Genomic DNA, 25,999 nt, shown 5'->3' with positions numbered 1-25,999 from the left:
TATTTGTATCAATTAACAAAATACAAAGTGAATGATAAAAAGTTAAATCTAAATCAAATCAATATCAGATCCCATCAATTCTTCTAAGCACACTTGCACACAGTCATTACTTTTGTAGGATTTGGGTCAGGTGTATGCATAACCAATTATACACAGAGGTGATGATGATTATCATTTTGATATGTATGCTGAAACAATCATTAATAAAAACAGCTGTGTAGGAGATTTAAAACTGGGTGAGGAACAGCCAAATTCTGCTAGAAAAGGTGAGGTTGTGGTAGATAGTTTCATGTCACAGATCAAACATCATGGCAAGACTGAGCACGCCAACAATATCCAAGGTCCATTAGCTCTTAGAACTGGTAGCAAGCAGTGCGCCTCAGCTACACCCATCTGCTGTTCAAAGTCTGACCAGAGAAGCGTGGTCATAATGTAAAAATTGCAACCCAAAAAAAAACATACCTTCTACTTGGAAAGAAACCTGTATAACTTAATTTAGCACCAAGTCCCTATATTTATGTGCATAGTTAACAGAAGTATTAATGGTGCTCTTAAAAGTCAAGCTGTCACTATAAAAATGCAGGCATCATGTTATAGAGCAGGGGGAGCTGAATATATTGATATACGTGAAGAGACAGAATGATTTGCACAAGCCTATAGCTACGGAAGATCAGTATTTCTTTCTCCAAGATGTTTGGAACAACCTCCCTGCCATCTTCTTTCAAAACCTGTGTCCAAGAGGACATAGATGAATTAATGCTGATTTGAAGTCATGTCATGTCACATACTGATTTATATATCTTTTGTGTTAGATCACTTTTTTATCAATTAAAATACGCAAACTATTAACACTTCTATCTTTAAAAGCACTATGACAGTTACTGATGATGATTGCACAGTTCCTGTGACACAACTAGAATGAAGATGGTAACAGTTTTTCCTCCCTGACTATATACTGATAATATGCTAGATTATTTACAAGAATAAAGAAGGAATAATAATCACTGTATTAATTCAGTAGGCAGAAATGGTATGCTAGCTCTAGGTGCCAGTGTACTGTTGCAAAAATGCATCATAAGTTTTGTAGCAGGGTATAGAGTAATAAAGCGCAGGGTGAAAAACTATTAGTCAAGATAGAGACTCAATAAAAAAGGAGAGTGAACTGAAGCTAAGCAAGTACAACATGTGTAAAATAAGTGTAGAGTGTGATAGAAAATCAGGTAGGGGTACAGGGATGACAAAAAAAAAAAAAGTCGCTGGACTGTGGGTTGCGTGAATTTCCTTGATTACGAGAGAGACGGCTACTAAAAGCTGGAAGTCAAGCCTCAGTCTATTCCACCTGTTTGAATCTTTTGCATATTACAGTGATTTTGTCTGTGTAGGGTTAAGGCTAACAGATGTTTCCATTATGAAGAGGACTGCACCTTAAATACTTATCTATAGGCACCGGAGATTAGTCCTTCTGGATGTAGCATTAGAGGTTCAATAGTTTTTACAAAAGTTCATCCTACAGAGAACCGGCCGCCAGGTTCTGGGGAACTTAAGCGCTAACACGTTAATACTGTATGTAGCTGGGCTGCCAATGCAAGTATGCCCACGTCCAATCCAATCTTTTTGGGATAATTTAATTTTTTCAAACTGTCAACTAGGCTTATGCAATAATCTATATAGCTTTATTGCTCAATTTTACTACAGCCAGACACAAATACGAAATAAAGGGCTTCTTTATCAACGATAAAAAAAAAAAAGAAAAAAACATTTAAAGCATCACACTGGTGTATTTTTTTAAAAAAATTCCCTACACCTAGGGTTATACTTACCAGTCGCCGTCTATTGCTGTTTTCAGAGTGGCTGCTGTCCTCTTCTACTGCTTGTGACTAGCCAGATTGGCTTCAGTGTTTGCTGGGTGAACCAGACCTGTACTTCTCAATGTAATTTATGCTAGACGGAACGAGACTCAGACTTAAATTAAGAACTAGTGACCATTAGCTGTGACTTCTTGTCAGTCAGGAGCTGCGGTCATAAGATGGCGTAACGGGAGAGGAGTGGGGTCGGGAAGAGCAGAAGATGGTGACTAGTAAGTAATTTACTATGTGCAGAAAACAGATTAGTGATCAGGGCCGGACTGGCCATTTGGCAATTCCGCCAAATGCCAGAAGGGCCTGTCTGGTCGTGGGCTTCCTTGTCTGCTATGTTGGTAACAGAATCAGTGTTCTCATGACACCCATACTATTAAAAGAGTTGTGACGAAGCATAAAGTCCTCCGTCACTTATCTCAGTAGGCCATGGGTATAATTAGAAATATTGGTCTTGTAGTAAATCTCGCTTTCCTCTATCCATGGGATTATATCTAATATATAAAGCTCAATGTGGGTGTGTATGTCCGGGATTGGTATCCACACCGTCGCAGCTACAGCCACAAAATTTGGCGGTCACACGTCTGGACCCAGAGAGCGTCATAGGCTATGTTGTGAGGCGAAATTTTAACCCTTCGCGTTCCAATTCACCAAACAACTTTACCCCTATCTACATAATGGGGAAAAAGTGAAAGGAAAAGTGTTGGAGGCAAATTGACAGCTGCCAGATGTGAACAAGGCGGACTTAAAGAATGAGAGCGATGGCGCCAAAGAATATATACCATACAGTTGCTAAGGTGGGTCCCTGACATGGGATACTCACCACACATGGGGATATGAACACACACACAAAATGTGCCACACACTACCACGTGCTTCAACACATATACCACCCTCAGCACACATTTCACCACACATACACCAACCTCGCCACATAAAAGTCAATACACAAAAGTCGCCACTCAAAACTCGCCACGCTGTCCCTGAACTGTTTAAAAGATGAAAAATGAGCTGTGATTGGTTGCTATCAGCAACAGTTTTCTTGTAGACAGTTGTGGTAACTGAGGCCTATTATTCTTATCATTTCTATGGTGTTATCGTCCTTCTGTAAATCTGGAAATAACACAATTTATTACCGTGCTAACACAGACCACCCTCTGACACAGACTGCAGGGGGAGCCCAGTATCACACAGGATAGGATTAGATACACGGCTCAGCAGTCAGTATCACACAGGATAGGATTAGATACACAGCTCAGCAGTCAGTATCACACAGGAGAGGATTAGACACATGGCTCAGCAGGCAGTATCACACAGGAGAGGATTAGATACACAGCTCAGCAGTCAGTATCACACAGGATAGGATTAGATATGCAGCTCAGCACACAGTATCACACAGGATAGGATTAGATACACGGCTCAGCAGTCAGTATCACACAGAATAGTATTAGATACACGGCTCAGCAGTCAGTATCACACAGGATAGGATTAGATGCACGGTTTTTATGTGCAATATAATCATTATAATTTGTTATAACTAACAACAGTTGGTTACTGTGCCCAGGCAACGCCGGGCTCTTCAGCTAGTTAGAAATATATTCCCATCTGGTGCTTGGGGACGGGGACAGCATGGGCCTGTGTGATTTCAAATGGCAGTCCGTAACTGTTAGGGATATAACTCGGGTAGAGGGTGTGAAATAAAGAAACACTGGAGTGGTGCTTTAAAATAATGTTTAAAAATAAATAAATAAATCATCCTATTTTATAACCTGATCAGACATTGAAGATGAATTAGGCCAATAGTAGTATCGCAGCAAACTCCTCTGGGAATCCTTGGAGCGCTCACTGCTAATGCCCAAAAGCTTAGTCTTGTAGTGTGCGACATGTGGATGGACGAACAACTGGATGAACAACTCACTACATGGTTTCAGCTTCTCAATAGTAAAAAGAAAAATATAATTTCTTTTTTTCTCTCTTCAGCCCCATATACTCTTATGTACATTATACATGGTAACATAGTGAATATAGATCCAATGTATATATTTATTTTTAAACAATACCAGTAAATTCTAGAATATTTTATTGCAGTTACAAATCAGTCTAAAAATAATATTTCAAGCTTCTTAAAACCAACGTTCCCTAATTATTCATTGAGGCAGCATGCAGACTGTGTGATTTAGGGTACCACTGCTTGCTGCAGCTAAACTGTAAGAACTGCACCCATTGCCACTGATTAGAACGCTTCACTTGTTCTTGCCTCAAATCCATAAGTAGAGCTGAAGCACAGCAATAAGCAGTGATCAATGTGCGGTTCCTGTGGTTCGCCTGCCATGTATAAAATAATTAATCCCTACATTTGTTTAGAAGCAACTCATACACAATCGGAGTGCTGCTGCACAGCGAGCGCGGACCCGGCTCACTAATACCAATCCTGGACCTGCACACTTGTGGACATTCAGCAATTCCTCAATAGTGCAATAGAAGGTTTGTAACCCCCAGTATCATATCTTATTATATTAGAGTTGGTGCGGATCAATTGCCAGGACTCGGTTCATTTACCACCTCAGTATTGTGACCTCTGAATGGAAGCCCAGAGAGCAGTCTCTTACTTGACAGTACCAGTAGCCTTTCTTTTTATTAGCTGGTTTGGAGAAACCCCGTCATTGCTCTTTGATGAACATGTGACATTGCACAAAGCCAACTAATCAAAGGAAGAGCCGCGAATGTTGGGTGGCTGATAGACTGGGTGCTGAAAATCAATTCCCACCAACTCTACTGTTTTATGGTAGCCATTAAAGAGAATCTGTCATATGAGTCAGACACTGGAGGTATTATTGCATCAGTGTGTTTTACTCTGAAACTGTGTGGTGTTTCAGAAAAGCATACTGTGAAAAGCCGGCCGGGAAGTTTGGGTCTCAGATGACTAGTTAAAAGCAAGTCCCTTGTGGCTTTTTCTCGCCCCGATCCCTTTGACTGACAGGTCTCTCCCTATACAGTTAAAGACATATCAGCCTAGGGGAATAAAGCCCCATCACACTAAGCGAGATCGCTCGCGAGATCGCTGCTGAGTCACAAGTTTTGTGATGCAACAGCGACCTCAGCAGCGATCTTGCTACGTTTGACAGGTAGCAGCGACCAGGCCCCTGCTGTGAGATCGCTGGTCGTGTCGGAATGACCTGGACATTTTTTTGATCGTTGAGGTCCCACTGGGTAGCATGCATCGGTATGATTGACACCTTTTCCAACGACCTCGTTAGCGACTCAGAAGTAAGACACATAGGCGAGGATTTGCCGACATCGTTACAAAGGTCGCTACGGGTCGCTGTATCGTTGCTGTGTCATTGGGAAGATCTGACTGTTTGGCATCTCACCAGCGACCACATAGCGATGTGGCAATGATCCCTGCTAGGTCGTATCGTTGTCGGGATCGCTGTAGTGACGCTGAATGTGACGGGGGCCTAAGAGTGGGGAGAGGCTGCCAGGGACCTGATTCAGACTAGTCATCAAAGACACATACTCCCAGTTGAGCCCTCGACAAGTCGCTCCAGTAGCCAGAGATCAGGTGTCTAAATGCCAAACACATCTGAACACCTAATAATGAAAACAGATTTTTTTTTTTTAATTTCTCTTTTCTCAACAATTTTTCATATGCCTTAAAGTAAAAGTCAGGGTAGATGCTGGCTGATTGCACATGCAAGCAGGAAAGTCAGGTAGCAGTTTCAGAACAAGGAGGCAAAAAGGGTCAGAAAAATAACAGTGGAAAAGTAAAGAAAAATAAATGGCAGAGGTAATAAAATAGGAATAACCAATAGAACTGCAGGTGCTGAGCACTGGGGTGTGGACCAGCTAAAGAGAACTTATAACTGGCACTGGGACTGCTTACCTTATTGGAAGCATGATTACAGGGTGAAAATGAGCTTAAATAAGCATCCCTATAGTTGACCGCTTTCAGTCACAGGGGCGTGCAGGAAGCATAAATTCATTGCTCACCTTACTGTGGAATGGCGGCTGTAATCACTCTTCGACCGCATAACCAGGCTGTCAATCAAAATGCTATGGAGTGATTACAGCTGCCACTCACAGCTTGGTGATAAGGGACTTCAACTACTCCTTGCACACTCCTTTGACTGTAAGCCATCAGCTACAGGGAGGATATAAGTTTATTTTCTCCTTGTAACCACGCTTCCAGTAAGGCAATCAGACATTATTTTAATGTTATTTAAATGCAAATTAACCCTATACCTTAAATGACATGTTCTCTTTAGATAGACAGCAGCTCCTTCAAATGCTCACAGCAGGGAACTACACTAAACTAACTCAAAAGCTCACTGGCTGGATGGCTTCAAAACTCCCATGAGTTAAAAATGACTGCAGGGCCATCACCCTGTGTAGCCCGCAAGAGTGTGGCACATCTCAGAAACAGAAACCGGGAGACCAGTACTGGCATGGATGCTACAGATTGCAAGAAAAACAGAAGCAAATATTCAGTAAGCATAAAAGAGTAAGTCTGGCTAGAGACACATCTGTGCCCGTGTCCCCATTAACACTTGTCTATATATATGCAGTGGATTGGATCATATATTACCTATAGATGGATACAAAGTGTCTATGAACCACTCACGCAAGGATATAAAATGAATAGTTTTATTGAACATTAATTCTAAAAATATATGTCATGCGAAAAGAGGACGTATACATAAGATTTCTAGCAAGGAATATAAACCAAGTTTGAGAAAAAGCAGGTGGTGGAGAGCCAAAAACATAATAGGAGGCAAACGTGCCACATCAGACCAAATCAGATCAGAATACCAAATGTAGCTACCAATCTATAATAAATTTCAATACAGTCCAACTGGGTGATACCGTGTTTCGCTCACGTGCTCTCTCAAGGGGATTGCATGAAATATGTTTACTAATTCCCTGTCAACACTTACAAGCCACAACTGGCCATAGCCTTTTCTACAGAAAAAGGGAAAAAATAACGAGGCAAGCAAATCACAACGAAAAGCAGCAAAAAAAAAACAAACAAACACTGAGCTTTTCCTAAAAACACTGTGTGTACAGGGATCCTTAAGAGGGAATCTGTCAGCATGTTTTTGCAATGTGATAGGAGAACAGCATAATGTAGGGGCAGAGACCCCGATTTCAGTGATGTGTCACAAACTAATCTGCTTTTATCAGCAGGAGATTATTAGAGGACTAGTTGCCATGGCTATGCTGTCCTCCTGCTCCGTGTAACCCTGCCCCCACTATGGATTTTCAGCTTTCTGCCTATGCACAGTGCACACAGAAAGCTGTGGGCAAAGCTCAGCATTCAAAGGCCTGGTGGATCTGCTGCAGAAAAAACAGCAAGCAGCTGTGAAAGTGACACATCACTAGAATCAGGGTCTCTTTGCCTACATTATGCTGCTCTCAGATTGCATAGCAAAACCTACTGATGGATTCCCTTTAAAGCAGGATTCATGTTTTTTGCTGTGGCAGTCAATGAATTCAAAAAGAAGAGAATTATAAATGTTTGTCTCAAAACCTAGATAAAGTACTTCCATAAGAATTGTGGGGAAAAAAATGTATTTGCATTTTTGTAGTGGTGTTACCTTCACTGCCTGCCACAAGTCTTCTTTCAGACTTTTTCACCTCTGGTGAGGGAGGTAGGAGGAAATTCAAAATTTGTTTAAATCTAGATTTCAACAGTCTTACCTTAATTTTAATTGTGCACGCACTTCTCCATATTCTAACTGAATAAGCTCATTGTAACAGGCCATGACATTAGGGTTTTCTACATATCTCTGCAAGACAAAGGGCAAAACACCGGTTACATTGCACTACTTTATTAATGCAAGGTATGGTACACAGGCAAACAGTTTATAGCAGCCTATTTTTTCGACAGAAATATTAATACACAGTTTACAATATAAAAGCATATTTCAATGTTTCCAAAGGACAAGAAGTAGGAATTTAATCCGGCACTGCCATGCTTTAGGTATTTTGTACTTTCTGTAAACTAGCGGTATAGTAAGGAAATAAAATATTACATCCACAAAAGTCTATGGGATTTCATACAGAAGGATACTGAGGTTTATTTCTCTCTAATTCCATGTGACCCTAACAGAAGATATTCTAAACAAATTCTCCCGTAGGGCAGTTCCTTGCTGGTAGATTGTCCTCTCTTAATTTCCTGGAAGTTGTACAGCACACTTTATCAGAATACTAGGAGGTGCTGCAATCTCGTACATTACTCAACACCTCAACTGCTAAACGGGAGGCCTTCTAAAGATAATACTACATAGCTATTACAGTAAGTGTCCCAGATCCAGAGGGACAGTCCTGATTGTTGGAAAATGTCATTATCCTGGTACACGCCTGATGTCACACATTGCTGCTGCCAGGAAAACTTCCAGTTGTGCCAAACTAAGGCCAAATTGGACAGTAGCAGTAATGTCCTACTGAAGGACGGCAGAACAAGACGGGAGCAATTAAACTGTCACTTTCAAAGGGAACATGCCGATCCCTGTATTTTGTATATAGCATAACATACTAAAGAAATCAATTTATGTATAACTTTAACATGTGGAACACCATTATGTGGTTAGATCATAATGCACATCATGTCAGAAGGCAGAGTAAGTTTACTGAGAAAAGTGGACAAACCATGCCGGGTCAACTGTCTCTTTCTTCTGACACCTATGAAAATGTTGTCAGAAAAGACTGATAAATACAGTGGGGAAAAAAAGTATTTAGTCAGTCAGCAATAGTGCAAGTTCCACCACTTAAAAAGATGAGAGGCGTCTGTAATTTACATCATAGGTAGACCTCAACTATGGGAGACAAACTGAGAAAAAAAAATCCAGAAAATCACATTGTCTGTTTTTTTTTTCATTTTATTTGCATATTATGGTGGAAAATAAGTATTTGGTCAGAAACAAGCAATCAAGATTTCTGGCTCTCACAGACCTGTAACTTCTTCTTTAAGAGTCTCCTCTTTCCTCCACTCATTACCTGTAGTAATGGCACCTGTTTAAACTTGTTATCAGTATAAAAAGACACCTGTGCACACCCTCAAACAGTCTGACTCCAAACTCCACTATGGTGAAGACCAAAGAGCTGTCAAAGGACACCAGAAACAAAATTGTAGCCCTGCACCAGGCTGGGAAGACTGAATCTGCAATAGCCAACCAGCTTGGAGTGAAGAAATCAACTGTGGGAGCAATAATTAGAAAATGGAAGACATACAAGACCACTGATAATCTCCCTCGATCTGGTGCTCCACGCAAAATCCCACCCCGTGGGGTCAGAATGATCACAACAACGGTGAGCAAAAATCCCAGAACCACGCGGGGGGACCTAGTGAATGAACTGCAGAGAGCTGGGACCAATGTAACAAGGCCTACCATAAGAAACACACTACGCCACCATGGACTGAGATCCTGCAGTGCCAGACGTGTCCCACTGCTTAAGCCTGTACATGTCCGGGCCCGTCTGAAGTTTGCTAGAGAGCATTTGGATGATCCAGAGGAGTTTTGGGAGAATGTCCTATGGTCTGATGAAACCAAACTGGAACTGTTTGGTAGAAACACAACTTGTCGTGTTTGGAGGAAAAAGAATACTGAGTTGCATCCATCAAACACCATACCTACTGTAAAGCATGGTGGTGGAAACATCATGCTTTGGGGCTGTTTCTCTGCAAAGGGGCCAGGACGACTGATCCGGGTACATGAAAGAATGAATGGGGCCATGTATCGTGAGATTTTGAGTGCAAACCTCCTTCCATCAGCAAGGGCATTGAAGACGAAACGTGGCTGGGTCTTTCAACATGACAATGATCCAAAGCACACCGCCAGGGCAACGAAGGAGTGGCTTCGTAAGAAGCATTTCAAGGTCCCGGAGTGGCCTAGCCAGTCTCCAGATCTCAACCCTATAGAAAACCTTTGGCGGGAGTTGAAAGTCCGTGTTGCCAAGCGAAAAGCCAAAAACATCACTGCTCTAGAGGAGATCTGCATGGAGGAATGGGCCAACATACCAACAACAGTGTGTGGCAACCTTGTGAAGACTTACAGAAAACGTTTGACCTCTGTCATTGCCAACAAAGGATATATCACAAAGTATTGAGATGAAATTTTGTTTCTGACCAAATACTTATTTTCCACCATAATATGCAAATAAAAGGAAAAAAAAAAACAGACAATGTGATTTTCTGGATTTTTTTTTCTCAGTTTGTCTCCCATAGTTGAGGTCTACCTATGATGTAAATTACAGACGCCTCTCATCTTTTTAAGTGGTGGAACTTGCACTATTGCTGACTGACTAAATACTTTTTTGCCCCACTGTATGTTGTTCATGCTTTTCTCCAAGAACCGCTCAGGAGATTGCCAGAAAGAGAAAACACCTCCTCACTCCCAGAACAGTTGGCCAATTTCCCCAGACATTGCCAAAACCTCCCAGAAAGCGGCCCGTTTGATGCCACAGAGCTCCATCATTAGGCTTTGGTCACATGATCAGTATTGGGTCAATATTTTACCTCAGTATTTGTAAACCAAAACCAGGAGTGGAACAGTCAGAGGAAGAGTATAATAGAGACCCGTCACCACTTCTGGATTTATCACCCACTCCTGGTTTTGGCTTACAGATACTGAGGTAAAAAACTCACCAAATACTGTGACCGTGGCCTTAGAGATAGCATCGGTATCCAAGCACACATTCAGGGAGCAAGAAAGAGGGAGTGAAGGTGGCTATGCACTAAAATTAGGGTCAAAGTGTCTCCCGGGCTACACCATGTATGATACAAAAGCACAATGCCAGATACCTTTTTAGCCAGTCACTTTTCTATCTACAGGGCATTCCTCTCACATGGCTGCACATGGGAATATTGGGAAATCTGGCCTGGGGTACTACGTTTTGTATTCTCCACTAAAGGCACCGATTTCACATGATGCAAAGACACCGTACAAAACAGTGTTATCAGCATATGAAAGGCCAACACTATGTGTAGGAGACCCAATGCTGGCTCCTATGTGGGCATAGAGGTCGTGGTGGATAGAAACATTTCTCATCCCACAAAATTGAGAGGTTTCACTTTTTGATAGAAAGCTTAGAGAGAAAATTTCCTTAACCCCTTAACAACCAGAAGTATTTTCGTTTTTTGCTCTCCTTCTTCCCAGGGCCATAATTTTTTTTATTTTTCGGTTCAAAATGGCCATGTGAGGGCTTGTTTTTTTGCGGGACAAGTTGTACTTTTGAACGACACGATTGTTTTTAACATAACGTTTACTGAAAAATGAGAAAAAAATTCCAACTACGGTGAAATTGCAAAAAAAAGTGCAATTCCACACTTTTTTTTTTTTTACCATGTTCACTAAATGCTAAAACTAACCTGCCATTATGATTCTCCAGGTCTTTTCGAGGTTGTAAAGGGGTTAAGTAAGATGTTTAATGTTGTATTTATTATCTATTGCTGAATGGTACTGCTACATCCAGGATATCTATAAACAGAAAGATAGTGAGGAAACACATAGCTAACCTAAATGAATTCAAATCTCCAGGTCCAGATGAATTACACCCCAGAGTACTGAAGGAGATAGCAGAAGAAATTTTTGAACCCCTCTCCATAATCTTTGAAAATTCTTGGAGAACAGGAGAAGTGCCAGAAGACTGGAGAAGAGCAAATGTTGTTCCTATCTTCAAAAAGGGGAAGAAGGTGGACCCAGGTAACTATAGGCCGGTGAGTCTGACTTCTATACCAGGAAAGATCTTTGAACAAATTATTAAACAACATGTATGTCAGTACCTGGATAAGAATGAAGTGATTAAACAGAGTCAGCATGGGTTTGTAACTAATAAGTCATGTCAGACTAACTTAATTTCCTTCTATGACGGTATCACTGATTGGGTGGATCAAGGAAATGCTGTAGATATAGTATATCTAGACTTCAGCAAAGCATTTGACAAAGTCTCTCATACAATCCTTATTGAAAAAATGACTAAGTATGGAATGGACAAGGCAACTGTTAGGTGGATTCATAACTGGCTTAGTGATCGGACCCAAAGAGTGGTCGTAAATGGCTGCACATCCAGTTGGAAGAATGTCTCAAGTGGGGTACCACAGGGCTCTGTCCTGGGCCCTGTATTGTTCAACATCTTTATCAACGATTTAGATGAAGGAATTGAGGTTAAACTGATTAAATTTGCTGATGACACAAAGCTAGGAGGGATAGCTAATACTAGAGAAGAGAGAGAGAGGATTCAAAAAGATTTAAATAAACTGGAGAAGTGGGCAGCAACTAACAGAATGTTTTTTAACAGGGAGAAATGCAAAGTACTACATCTGGGCAATAAAAATGAAAAAAGCATATATAGAATGGGAGGAATAGGGCTAAGTGACAGCACATGTGAAAAAGACTTGGGTATACTAATAGATCACAGACTGAATATGAGTCAACAGTGTGATGCAGCAGCAAAAAAGGCAAATGCAATTCTAGGATGTATTAACAGATCAGTCTAGATCACGTGAAGTCATTATTTCCCTCTACTCCTCTTTGGTCAGACCTCATCTGGAATATTGTGCCCAGTTTTGGGCACCACATTTTAAAAAAGACATCAACAAACTGGAGCAAGTTCAGAAAAGAGCAACCAAAATGGTGACCGGTCTGCAAACCCTGTCTTATGAGGAAAGGTTGCAGGATTTGGGAATGTTTAGTTTGCAAAAGAGAAGACTGAGAGGAGACTTAATAGCTGTCTACAAATATCTAAAGGGCTGTCACATTGTAGAAGGATCAACTTTATTCTCATTTGCACAAGGAAAGACTAGAAGCAATGGGATGAAACTGAATGGGAGGAGACACAGATTAGATATTAGAAAAAACTTTTTGACAGTTAGAGTGATCAATGAGTGGAACAAGCTGCCACGAGAAGTGGTGAGTTCTCCTTCAATGGAAGTCTTCAAACAGAGGCTGGACAGACATCTGACTGGGATGATTTAGCGAATCCTGCTTTGAGCAGGGGGTTGGACCAGATGGCCCAGGAGGTCCCTTCCAACTCTACGATTCTATGATTCTACATGTATTACCGCACATATCAAATGGTACTGCTACTCCTTTCTGGGTATTACCATTGTTTTGTCTTGATGTTTTATTTTATTGTTGCTTTTATTTGAACATAGTTATGATAATGTTTACTGCATTTCAAGGTTTACCTTGAACCAAATAGGGAAAGCGTAGTGCTCTCTTTGGACACTAGAGAGGGGGACTCTAGTATATAGGATTCTTAGTAGGATAGGGTTAAGTGTAGGAAGGGCTGCCGGGAGTTAAGGTTAGATGAGAAGGGAAGTTAGTTCAGACAGTGCCAGGGTGCCCGAAGTGTCCACATGTGGTATAGGCCCAGGACGGCTCGGCAGCCACGCAACGTTAAGCAGCGACAGGGGAATGGAAACGTGACCCAGAGAAGAGGAGGATCGGGAGGCAGTCAGCGCCCATACTGCTAAGGAAGCAGTACCTGCCTTTTACGCAGGAGAACGATGAAGAAATACATCAGGATAAGACTTTGCCCACAAACAGCAACCTTGTACGCCATCAGAACCCTCCTGGATGGAGAAAGAAAAATGTTGTGAAGAAGAAACAGAAAGTAGTGGTCATGGGGGATTCCTTGTTGAGAGGAACAGAGGCCGCTATCTGCAGACCAGATATACAGTAACCTCAAGAGAAATGTGTTGTCTTCCAGGTGCAAAAATTAAAGATGTGTCTGACAGGATATCAGGACTCTTCAGACCTACAGATGACTACCCATTCCTGCTACTACATGTGGGGACAAATGACACCGCAAGAAATGACCTGGAAACCATCTGCAGTGACATTGAAAACTTAGTTAAGAAAGTGAAAGAACTGGGAGCGCAGGTGGTCTTCTCTTCCATCCTCCCAGTGGATGGCCATGGAACAAGGAGGTGGAATAAGATTCTGCAGGTGAACAACTGGCTACGTCGATGGTGCCGTCAGCAAGGATTTGGATTTCTGGATCGCAGAGTGAATTACCTATACGATGGACTACTTGCTAGAGATTGAGTGCACCTTATGAAGACTGAAAAACATGTATTTGGAAGTCGCCTTGCTACACTCATCAGGAGAGCTTTAAACTAGAACAATGTGGGAAGGGAAGCAAAAGGCCAGAAAAAGCCATACACCTGACAAATGCTATTGAGAACTCTGCTATTCGAAGTGGAAGGGAAGATCAAAGACAAAAAAATCTCAATAATAAAATATTGGAGGAAGAGAAACCAATCACAAACTAAAATGTTTCTATACTAATGCACAAAGCATGGGCACAAACAAGGAGAATTGGAACTACTAACGCAGGAAAAGAAATATGATGTCATTGGAATCACTGAAACTTGGTGGGACGATACACATGATTGGAATACAAGACTAGAAGGATACTTATTTGCAAGAAACAGACTTGATAAACGAGGAGGAGGTGTCGCATTGTATGTGTTAGGGCTGGCGGAACGCACCAAATTATAAAATAATAGTAGGTGCGTTCGCAGCCCAGGGTCCACCGTGCAGAGGTGGTACATTGCTGCTAGGTAATGGCGGGAGTATAAAGCGGTGTGGAAAGGTCACACGTGGGTTAACGTCACCCAGTGTGAACAGAAGCGAACTCTGTTAACTCACAGAGCCGCACAACTGCTGAACATAAATGCCGGTGCCTGTTTAGCTCACAGAGTCCGGCCAAGGAGCGCACAGAAAGTGGTCACAGACCTCTGCCCTAAGGACATGGGGTCAGAGTCCCTCTAGACCTTCTGAGCGCGCGGCGTCACAACTGCGGACGCCGCTATAGACGCTGACTAGGGAGTTTAGAGCATGTGCACTGAGGGTGCCAAGCCACTGGTGGAGACTGATGCCTGTCTCAGACTCTGTCCTACCTACACCTAAGCCTGGGCGCTTAACAGGCTAGGCTGCACAACACATGCGTACCAAGGGTAGTGGTTTCTTAATGAGTCATTCACCAGAGACATTCATACATGCATACAACACTCACTCCTCATAGTCTGATAATGCAGTCTACACTAGCGCATGGCCGAGCGGCCATGCGAACCTTTTATAGCTGCGTGCTTCCGGGACCTTCCTGGCCTTTCGGATGAACCAATCCGAGCTGGAGAAGGACCTGAGCACGTGACCTTCGGTCTCCAATGGGAGATCACTCCACGGGCATGCTCAGTGGACCGAAAGGAGGACTTAGCCCCTGGAGAGATTCGCTGCTGGCCCGTTGCTATATGTGGACCAGAGGTGGCAGCAGCCAGCAAGCCCACAGTGCTGGTCTGAGCAGAGCGCTGGGAACGACGAGTCTGCTGAGCAGGCTCCTCTGCGGCCGAAGGAGAATGGGAGACCGCCGAGTGCAAGGCTCTGGATTCCTGCTGTGCAGTGGCAGGAACCCGACGCTTAACAGTATGTTAGAAATGCATATATCTGCACAGAGATCGAAGCTACAGAGACTGGGAGTTCTGTGGAAACTGTTTGGGTAAGAATACAAGGACAGAACAATGGAAAGGACATCATTGTAGGCATTTACTACAGGCCGCCTGTGCAAGCTGAAGATATGGATGAACTCTTTATGCATCAAATGGCCAAGTTCTCCAAAAAAAATATGACATAGTTGTCATGGGAGATTTCAACTATCCTGACATTTGTTGGGAATCTCTCTCAAGCAAAACTAACAGGCCAAGGAAATTCTTATCCTCTCTTGCTGACAACTTTATCTTCCAAAAGGTAGGGGAGAAAACAAGGGGAACTGCTACCTTGGATCTAATCCTTATAAACAGGGAGGAAATAATGGTTGAGGAGGTAAAAGCGGCTGCGACCCTAGGAGGCAGCGACCATGCTATTTTAGAATTTTGGATAACTAGAGGAGGAAGACCTGTGAAGACTCAGACGTCAAGGTTAGATTTCAGAAAGGCAGATTTTAAGGGAATCAGAAAAAGAATTGGAGGGATCCAATGGCTTGATATCCTTAAGGACAAAAATGTCCAGAAAGGATGGGAAATCTTGAAAAATGAAATTCTCAAAGCACAATTGATAACAATTCCGAAAAAAGGGAAGAATAGAAAGCATTTAAGGAAACCAGGATGGATGAACACAGAACTTAAGCACATGCTAAAAAGGAAGAAAGAGATGTTTATAAAATGGAAAGAGGGAGGCATATCTAAAGAAGAATATAATGCTGTCTGCAGAACCTGCAGGGCACAAATCAGATTAGCTAAAGCTGAAAATGAATTGAGGCTTGCAAGAGATGTCAACAGCAATAATAAAGGATTTTGGGGATATGTCAAAAGTAAAAGAAAAGTCAAAGATGCTATAGGATTTTTACAGGATGAAAATTATGAAATGGTAAGACAGGATGTTGAGAAGGCCAAACTTTTACATTCCTATTTTGCATCTGTTTTCTCTCAGAAAGGAAATGTAACATCAACTGTTCTTCACTGTCCTATTAAGGGAATAGAAGAATCCAGGATATATACAGTGGGGCAAAAAAGTATTTAGTCAGTCAGCAATAGTGCAAGTTCCACCACTTAAAAAGATGAGAGGCGTCTGTAATTTACATCATAGGTAGACCTCAACTATGGGAGACAAACTGAGAAAAAAAAAATCCAGAAAATCACATTGTCTGGTTTTTTTTCATTTTATTTGCATATTATGGTGGAAAATAAGTATTTGGTCAGAAACAAAATTTCATCTCAATACTTTGTGATATATCCTTTGTTGGCAATGACAGAGGTCAAACGTTTTCTGTAAGTCTTCACAAGGTTGCCACACACTGTTGTTGGTATGTTGGCCCATTCCTCCATGCAGATCTCCTCTAGAGCAGTGATGTTTTTGGCTTTTCGCTTGGCAACACGGACTTTCAACTCCCTCCAAAGGTTTTCTATAGGGTTGAGATCTGGAGACTGGCTAGGCCACTCCAGGACCTTGAAATGCTTCTTACGAAGCCACTCCTTCGTTGCCCTGGCGGTGTGCTTTGGATCATTGTCATGTTGAAAGACCCAGCCACGTTTCATCATCAATGCCCTTGCTGATGGAAGGAGGTTTGCACTCAAAATCTCACGATACATGGCCCCATTCATTCTTTCATGTACCCGGATCAGTCGTCCTGGCCCCTTTGCAGAGAAACAGCCCCAAAGCATGATGTTTCCACCACCATGCTTTACAGTAGGTATGGTGTTTGATGGATGCAACTCAGTATTCTTTTTCCTCCAAACACGACAAGTTGTGTTTCTACCAAACAGTTCCAGTTTGGTTTCATCAGACCATAGGACATTCTCCCAAAACTCCTCTGGATCATCCAAATGCTCTCTAGCAAACTTCAGACGGGCCCGGACATGTACAGGCTTAAGCAGTGGGACACGTCTGGCACTGCAGGATCTGAGTCCATGGTGGCGTAGTGTGTTACTTATGGTAGGCCTTGTTACATTGGTCCCAGCTCTCTGCAGTTCATTCACTAGGTCCCCCCGCATGGTTCTGGGATTTTTGCTCACCGTTCTTGTGATCATTCTGACCCCACGGGGTGGGATTTTGCGTGGAGCACCAGATCGAGGGAGATTATCAGTGGTCTTGTATGTCTTCCATTTTCTAATTATTGCTCCCACAGTTGATTTCTTCACTCCAAGCTGGTTGGCTCTTGCAGATTCAGTCTTCCCAGCCTGGTGCAGGGCTACATTTTTGTTTCTGGTGTCCTTTGACAGCTCTTTGGTCTTCACCATAGTGGAGTTTGGAGTCAGACTGTTTGAGGGTGTGCACAGGTGTCTTTTTATACTGATAACAAGTTTAAACAGGTGCCATTACTACAGGTAATGAGAGGAGGAAAGAGGAGACTCTTAAAGAAGAAGTTACAGGTCTGTGAGAGCCAGAAATCTTGATTGCTTGTTTCTGACCAAATACTTATTTTCCACCATAATATGCAAATAAAAGGAAAAAAAAACAGACAATGTGATTTTCTGGATTTTTTTTTCTCAGTTTGTCTCCCATAGTTGAGGTCTACCTATGATGTAAATTACAGACGCCTCTCATCTTTTTAAGTGGTGGAACTTGCACTATTGCTGACTGACTAAATACTTTTTTGCCCCACTGTATATAAACAGAAAGATAGTGAGGAAACACTTAGCTAACCTAAATGAATTCAAGTCTCCAGGTCCAGATGAATTACACCCCAGAGTACTGAAGGAGATAGCACAAGAAATTTTTGAACCCCTCTCCACTATCTTTGAAAATTCTTGGAGAACAGGAGAAGTCCCAGAAGACTGGAGAAGAGCAAATGTTGTTCCTATCTTCAAAAAGGGGAAGAAGGTGGACCCAAGCAACTATAGGCCGGTGAGTCTGACTTCTATAACAGGAAAGATCTTTGAACAAATTGTTAAACAACATGTATGTAAGTACCTGGATAAGAATGAAGTGATTAAGCAGAGTCAGCATGGCTTTGTAACTAATAAGTCATGTCAGACTAACTTAATTTCCTTCTATGACAGAATCACTGATTGGGTGGATCAGGGAAATGCTGTAGATATTGTATATCTTGACTTCAGCAAAGCATTTGACAAAGTATCTCACACAATCCTTACTGAAAAAATGGCTAATTATGGAATGGATAAGGCAACTGGCTTAGTGATCGGACCCAAAGAGTTGTCGTAAATGGCTGCACATCCAGTTGGAAGAATGTCTCAAGTGGGGTACCACAGGGCTCTGTCCTGGGCCCTGTATTGTTCAACGATTTAGATGAAGGAATTGAGGGTAAACTGAGTAAATTTGCTGACGACACAAAGCTAGGAGGGATAGCTAATACTAGAGAAGAGAGAGGATTCAAAAAGATATAAATAAACTGGAGCAGTGGGCAGCAACTAACAGAATGGTTAGGGAAAAATGCAAAATACTATATATGGGCAATAAAAAGGAAAAAAGCATATAAAGAATGGGAGGAATAGGGCTAAGCAACCGCACATATGAAAAAGACTTGGGTATACTAATAAATCACAGACTGAATATGAGTCAACAGTGTGATGCAGCAGCAAAAAAGGCAAATGCAATTCTAGGATGTATTAACAGAAGCATACAGTCTAGATCACGTAAAGTCATTATTGCCCTCTACTCCTCTACTCCTCTTTGGTCAGACCTCATCTGGAATACTGTGTCCAGTTTTGGGCACATTTTAAAAAAGACATCAACAAACTGAAGCAAGTTCAGAAAAGAGCGACCAGAATGGTGGCCGGTCTGCAAACCCTGTCTTATGAGGAAAGGTTGCAGAATTTGGGAATGTTTAGCTTGCAGAAGAGAAGACTGAGAGGAGACTTAATAGCTGTCTCCAAATATCTCAAGGGCTGTCACATTGTAGAAGGATCATCTCTATTCTCATTTGCACAAGGAAAGACTAGAAGCAATGGGATGAAACTGAATGGGAGGAGACACAGATTAGATATTAGAAAAAACTTTTTGACAGAGCCATCAATGAGTGGAACAGGCAGCCACGGGAGGTGGTGAGTTCTCCTTCAATAGAAGTCTTCAAACAGAGGCTGGACAGACATCTGTCTGGGATGATTTAGCGAATCCTGCTTTGAGCAGGGGGTTGGACCAGATGGCCCAGGAGGTCCCTTCCAACTTTACAATTCTATGACAGTCCAATTTATCAACGTCCATTGGACATCAGTTAGTGGACCAAAGAGTAGAAGAAGATGTGGCGACTTGTAGCCTGGGCGGACGCTCTTAGGGCGGGAGTCGTATGGTTTAGGAACAGAAGGATGTTGTAGCTTCGCAGGGAGCGGTACAGACGGGCTGGATGCTTTTTCAGAGGCAACCAAACCAGGTGGCGGATGATTTCAAGTCTGGGGTGAAACAGGCAGAAGGAATTGTCATCATGGCAAGGTTAGGCCAGGAAGATGCTGGGAAGCAGTCTAGGACGGTCCGGGTATGTGCCGCATAGAAGCGTCTGCAAAATAGGGAGAGCTGAGGAAGCAAGTAAAGATGAATGTGTTATCTACGATGTGCCAACTGTGGATAGTGTGAAGTTATCAGTAAAGAAACCAATCAAGTTACCATGGACTGTGTCTCAATTACGCCTCAGAGAGGGGTCATCGCCGCTTGGGAAGTGCCCAGGGGGACCCAAACCTGGAGACGCAGGTGCGCCGAACAGTGAATTGCAATTTGCTGTGAGGGAAGGCCGGGACACTGGTGCTTTAGTGTCTCTGGCCATGACTAGAGTCCTGGCCGACCCTTACATTTTGCATAGCCGGCAGGATGCGACTACCTCGCAATGCGGAGAACCCGCGGAAAAAAGAGCTGATAATGATGGGTATGTGACAGCTGTGCTCCTGGATAATGACCGGGAAAAGGAGCAACTGGTCGCTGGATCTGGAGAAGAATTGGTGGACATGGATGAAACACTGGATTTGCCTACTAAAGATTTTGTGACAGTGTGGGGAGGTTGACCTGACAGAGGCACTCAGATCAAGAAAGAGGGTGCCATATTGAGAGTGACCATTAGAGGGCAGTGGGGAGCTTGTAAATGGTAGTTATATAACTGCCATGAGAGAGGTTATGTAACTGTCAGAGGTCGTGGTCACTCTCATTGGTCAGAGGTGAATGTCAGGTGACAGTGGGCGGAGCTACCTGGGCTGATAGTATAAAGGCTGAGGTAAGCTTCTAGAAGCTTCAGTCAGCCAGGGGAGCTCGCTAGTAAGGAGGGTCTGCTGCTCAGTGGAGAGCCCTCAGAGAGCACCAGACAGTAGAGACGGTCACGGGGGTGACCCTGGCACACAGGAGCATCAGACGGAGACAGTCTGAGCAGAATAGGTACCGGTGTACTCTGATCGGGGAAACGCTGTGGTGGAAGTGCCTAGGGCAGCCACAATGAGGAGAACCACAGAGGACACCACGACGGTGACACAGAACAAGTACAGGTACCCGGGTCTGTGTGAGAAGAAAATTGTCAAAGTCCTGTCATGAACTGTGGAGGTAGTCAGGAGGGTGTGAATAAAATACGGACCTGTTGAACACGCTTTCCTGTCTCAGTCTCCAGTCTGTGTGCGTCAAGAAGTGGGTCACCCCGCCCAGCCTGTTGGATCAGCACCACCTAAGCACAACACACCTTCCCCACCTATCAGCATCATTACCAGCATCACCTTCTAATTACCTTCCCTCGCCACCCCTACAACAACACCGGACTTGACTACTGAGTTGGACTTGGCTTATTTGATGAGAAAGTGTAACACCATTACTGTGATCAAGATGGCGGCTGTGGAATTGGCGGGAGATGGCGAAGAAATAGACAACAACAAGAACAGCATCCTTCGTGGGCTTTGCAGCAATCCTCTGGCGCCAAAACCTGCCTGTCAGTATGTCCCATTCCACCCCTGGTGGGTGTGGATGAAGGAGAAAACCCCGCTCTCTTCCACTGACAAACAACAGATGGGTGGAGTTGTCAGAGGTGGACCCCCTGGAAATGTGTGGGACCCAGAAGAAAATCCCGGAAGCAGTGCAACGCCATTTTGTGAACTTGAACCAGCCATGATGCAGCACTCCTGCACCCGTAGCTGCCAGAGCATGGGCCGCATTGAGTGGAGGTGGCGGCAGGAGAGATCGGAAGCCCAGCCTGGCAAGACAAGCGAGGAATCGGCGGAAGTCCCCAACCGGGGAATTGCACAGGCCGCGGAGTCAGGAGCCAACGAAGCTACCACCTATTCAGGAGCTGGACTTTTCACGTGGGGAGCCAGCGGTGCAGCGTCGGACCCGAGGAGCGGATGATCCGGGGCCCTTGCTGTTCGTTCAGCGGACACCACAACTGGCGGAACCGCGGGCAGAAGTGAAGATCGAGCCGGCACTCTATTCGTCCGCCAGGCGTGCGGGTGTCCCCACAGAGGGGGATAGCGTTCCCGGGAAGCTCACGACCATCACATCCTCATCTGAGCGGGTGAGTGTGCCCTCGTCCCTGATCCCTGAGGGAACGTCCTCCCCACAGAGCCATGTCCCGGAGGCCATCCTCCGCCCCCACGTCCCCATAGAGGAATCCGCCTCTCAATCCGAGCCGTCGGAGGTTTGGCCTGCTTCTCACTGCACTATGGCACTGGGAGCCACCCATTTGCCCCTGGCAACAGACGGTCCCTTTCCCACTCCCAGGCAGGCTGCCTGGGTGGAAGGAGTCATAAAAGATAAAAAAAACAACGGAAGAGGGAAGTCTGGATAGAGCTGCGGCTGCCTGGCGGGGGCACTCTGTCAGGGTGACGTACCCGTGGATGGCTGGTCTACACTGACACCGAGCGAGGCTATGGCTTCATCAGGGAGGAAGGGACTGTAGCCATGTAGCCAAAATCTATGCTGTGAGGGAAGGCCGGGACACTGATGCTTTAGTGTCTCTGGCCACGACTATAGTCCTGGCCGACCCTTACAAGGTCATAGACACCAAACATGTCTAGGTTCTTTTTTTATTTAAGAGGTGAAAAAAAATTCAAAACTTTGGTAAAAAAAATAAATGGCGCCCTATTCCGAGTCCTGTAGCGTCTCCATTTTTTGTGATTTGGGGCTGGGTGAGGGCTTATTTGTTGCGCACCAAGCTGACTTTTTATTGATACCATGTTGGTGTATATAAAACCTTTTGATCGCCCACTATTACATTTTAGTGCAATGTAGCGGCGACTAAAAAAAATATAATTCTGGCGGTTTTAATTTTTTTCTCGTCTACCAATCCGGTTAATTTTTTTTTATATTGATAGACCGGGCGATTCTGAACGCAGTGATATCAAATGTGTATGTTTGATTTTGTTTTTTTATTGTTTTATTTTGAATGGGGCGAAAAGGGGGTGCATTTAACTTTTTAAAAATATTAAAATAAAAAAAATAAACATTTTTTACTTTTGGCATACTTCAATAGTCTCCATGGGAGACTAGAAGCTGCAGTTGTCAGATCGGCTCTGCTATATACAGGTGATTATCAGATCTGATGCCCGGAGGTTGTCGCTCATAGCAATCCGGTTATGACAACCATAGAGGTATCCTGGAGACGTCTGGTTGTTATGCCAACCTATTGGTGACCCGCGATCATGTGACGGGGTCACCGATGAGCGGGATTTCCGGCGCGCTTACTGGAATTGCGAGTTAAATGCCGTTGTCAGAGACTGACAGCGGCATTTAACAGGTTAACAGCCGCGGGTGGATTGCGATTCCACCCACGGCTGTTAGAGGCACATGTCAGCTGCTCAAAACGCTCAGCGCTGGAGCCCATATCAATGGGAGGGATACTATTACGCAAAACGTTGGAAAAGAGGTTAACCCCTTAATCCCATGTGACGTACTATCCCGTCCATGTGCCCTGGGACTTAATTCCCAAGGACGGGATAGTACGTCACAGCGATCAGCGGCGCCCACGTGGTGAGTGCCGCTGATCGCGGCCGGGTGTCAGCTGTGATAATTATCACAGCTGACACTCGGCACAATGTGTCAGGGGCGGTCACGGACCGCCCCCCATACGTTAACCCCTTGCACATCACGATCAAACATGATCGCGGTGTATCGGGGGTTAAAGGGAAGCATCGGCAGGGAGGGGGCTCCCTCCGTGCTTCCCTGAGCCCCCCACAGCAGCGCAATGTGCAGCGCTGCTGCGGGCGTCTCTTTCCCTACAGGTCCCCGGATCCAAGATGGCGACGGGGACCTTCGGGGGCCTGTAGGGAGCAGGCATGAGGAAGTCTGCGTCTATGCCTGTGACAGATCGCTGATCTGTCACAGTGACCTGTGAAGTGACAGATCAGCGATCTGTCACAGGACAGTGATCTCCCACCTGGGACAACCTAATACATTAGAAAAAAAAAAAATATCCCCCAATAAATTCATTTTTTGCAAATAAAAAAGAAAAAAACAATAAAAGTACACATATTTGGTATCGCCGCGTCCGTAACGACCCGCCCTATAAAACTGTCCCATTAGTTAACCCCTTTAGTGAACCCCTTAAAAAATAAAAATAAAAAACGAAGCAAAAAATAATGATTTATTATCATACCGCCGAACAAAAAGTGCAATAACGCGCGATCAAAAAGGCGCATGTAAATATCCATGGTACCGCTGAAAACATCACCTTGTCCCGCAAAAAACGAGCCGCCACATAGCATCATCAGCAAAAAAATAAAAAGTTATAGCTCGCAGAATAAAGCGATCTAAAAATAATTATTTTTTATATACCGGTAGCGGTACCATGGAAATAGTTTTCATTGAATAAAACCGCCAAAACATAAAAAAAAGACATAAATGAGGTATAGTTGTAACCGTACTGACCCAGAGAATAAAACCGCCTTATCAATTTTACCGCACACGGAACGGTGTAAACGCACCCCCCAAAAGAAATTCATGAAATGCTGGTTTTTGTTCATTCTGCGTCACAAAAATTGGAATAAAAAACAATCAAAAAATGTCACGTGCCCGAAAATGGTACGAATAAAAACGTCAACTTGTCCCGCAAAAAAGGAGACCTCACATGACTCGGTGGGTCAAAATATGGAAAAATTATAGCTCTCAATATGTGGTGATGCAAAAACTATTTTTACAATAAAAAGCGTCTTTTAGCCTATGACAGCTGCCAAACATAAAAACCCGCCATAAATAGTAAATCAAACCCCCTGTTATCACCCCATTAGTTAGGGAAAAATAATAAAATTAAAAGAAAATGTATTTATTTCCATTTTCCCATTAGGGCTAGGGTTAGGGCTGAGATTAGGGGTGTGTTGGGGTTAGGGTTGGAGTTAGAATTGGGGGTTTCCACTGTTTGGGCACATCAGGTGCTCTCCAAATGCAACATGGCGTCAGATCTCAATTCCAGCCAATTCTGCGTTGAAAAAGTCAAATGGTGCTCCTTCCCTTCCAAGCTCTGCCATGCGCCCAAACAGTGTTTTACCCTCACATATGGGGTATCAGCCTACTCAGGACAAATTGCAAAACAACTTTTGGGGTCCAATTTCTCCTGTTATCCTTAGGAAAATAAAAAATTGGGGGCAAAAATATCATTTTTGTGGAAAAAAATGATTTTTTTTTATTTTCACGCCCGGGCGTTATAAACTTCTGTGAATCACTTGGGGGTTCAAAGTGCTCACCACACATCTAGATAAGTTCCTTAGGGGGTCTAGTTTCCAAAATGGGGTCACTTGTGGGGGGTTTCCACTGTTTAGGTACATCAGGGGCTCTCCAAAAGCAACATGACACCCGCAGACCATTCCATCAAAGTCTGCATTCCAAAACATCACTACTTCCCTTCCCAGCCCTGACGTGTGCCCATACAGTAGTTTTCTCCCACATATAGGGTATCAGTGTACTCAGGACAAATTGGACAACAACTTTTGGGGTCCAATTTCTCCTGTTACCCTTGGGAAAATAAAAAAATTGGTGACTAAAGATCAGGTTTGTGGAAAAAATACGATTTTTTTATTTTAACGCCCAGGCATTATAAACTTCTGTGAAGCACTGGGGGGTTCAAAGTTCTCACCACACATCTAGATAAGTTCCTTGGGGGGGTCTAGTCTCCAAAATGATGTCATTTGTGGGGGTTTCCACTGTTTTGGTACATCAGGGGTTTTCCAATCGCGACATGCTGTCCGATCTCAATTCCAGCCAAAAACGTCAAATGGCGCTGCTTCCCTTCCGAGCTCTGCCATGCGCCCAAATAGTGATTTACCTCCACATGTGGGGTATCAGCGTACTCAGGACAAATTGCACAATAACTTTTAGGGTCCTGTTACCCTTGGGAAAATAAAAATTGGGGGTGAAAAGATCATTTTTGTGGAAAAAATATGATTTTTTTAATTGTACCGCTGTACGTTATAAACTTCTGTGAAGCCCTTGTGGGTTCAAAGTTCTCACCACATATCTAGATAAGTTCCTTGGGGGGTCTAGTTTCCAAAATGGGGTCACTTGTGGAGGGTTTCCACTGTTTAGGTACATCAGGGGCTCTCCAAACGCGACATGGCGTCCGATCTGAATTCCAGCCAATTTTGCATTGAAAAAGTCAAACGGCGCTCCTTCCCTTCTGAGCTCTGCCATGCGCCGAAACAGTGGTTCCCCCCCACATATCAGGTATCAGCGTACTCAGGACAAATTGCACAATAACTTTTGCAGTCCAATTTCTCCGGTTACCCTTGGTAAAATAAA

The 25,999-nt window shown here is 43.6% G+C and overlaps 1 protein-coding gene across 8 annotated transcripts in view; it reads right to left on the bottom strand.

Annotated features, from left to right (window-relative positions):
- Positions 1-25,999, bottom strand: part of PDE8A (phosphodiesterase 8A) — a 523,736-nt gene that overhangs the window by 73,715 nt on the left and 424,022 nt on the right. For all 8 annotated transcript variants that reach the window (XM_073568515.1, XM_073568511.1, XM_073568512.1 and 5 more), the window contains one exon: positions 7,554-7,642. In XM_073568515.1, the coding sequence (XP_073424616.1) occupies positions 7,554-7,642 (89 nt within the window). The remainder of the gene's footprint in view (positions 1-7,553; positions 7,643-25,999) is intronic.

Source organism: Dendrobates tinctorius, unplaced genomic scaffold (genome assembly GCF_039654945.1).
Source record: "Dendrobates tinctorius isolate UK_male_01 unplaced genomic scaffold, ASM3965494v1 ptg000022l, whole genome shotgun sequence".
In the NCBI taxonomy this organism is placed as follows: Eukaryota; Metazoa; Chordata; class Amphibia; order Anura; family Dendrobatidae; genus Dendrobates; species Dendrobates tinctorius.
Note: the sequence above shows the minus strand (reverse complement) of the source record. Positions and strands in the feature narration are given on the sequence as shown.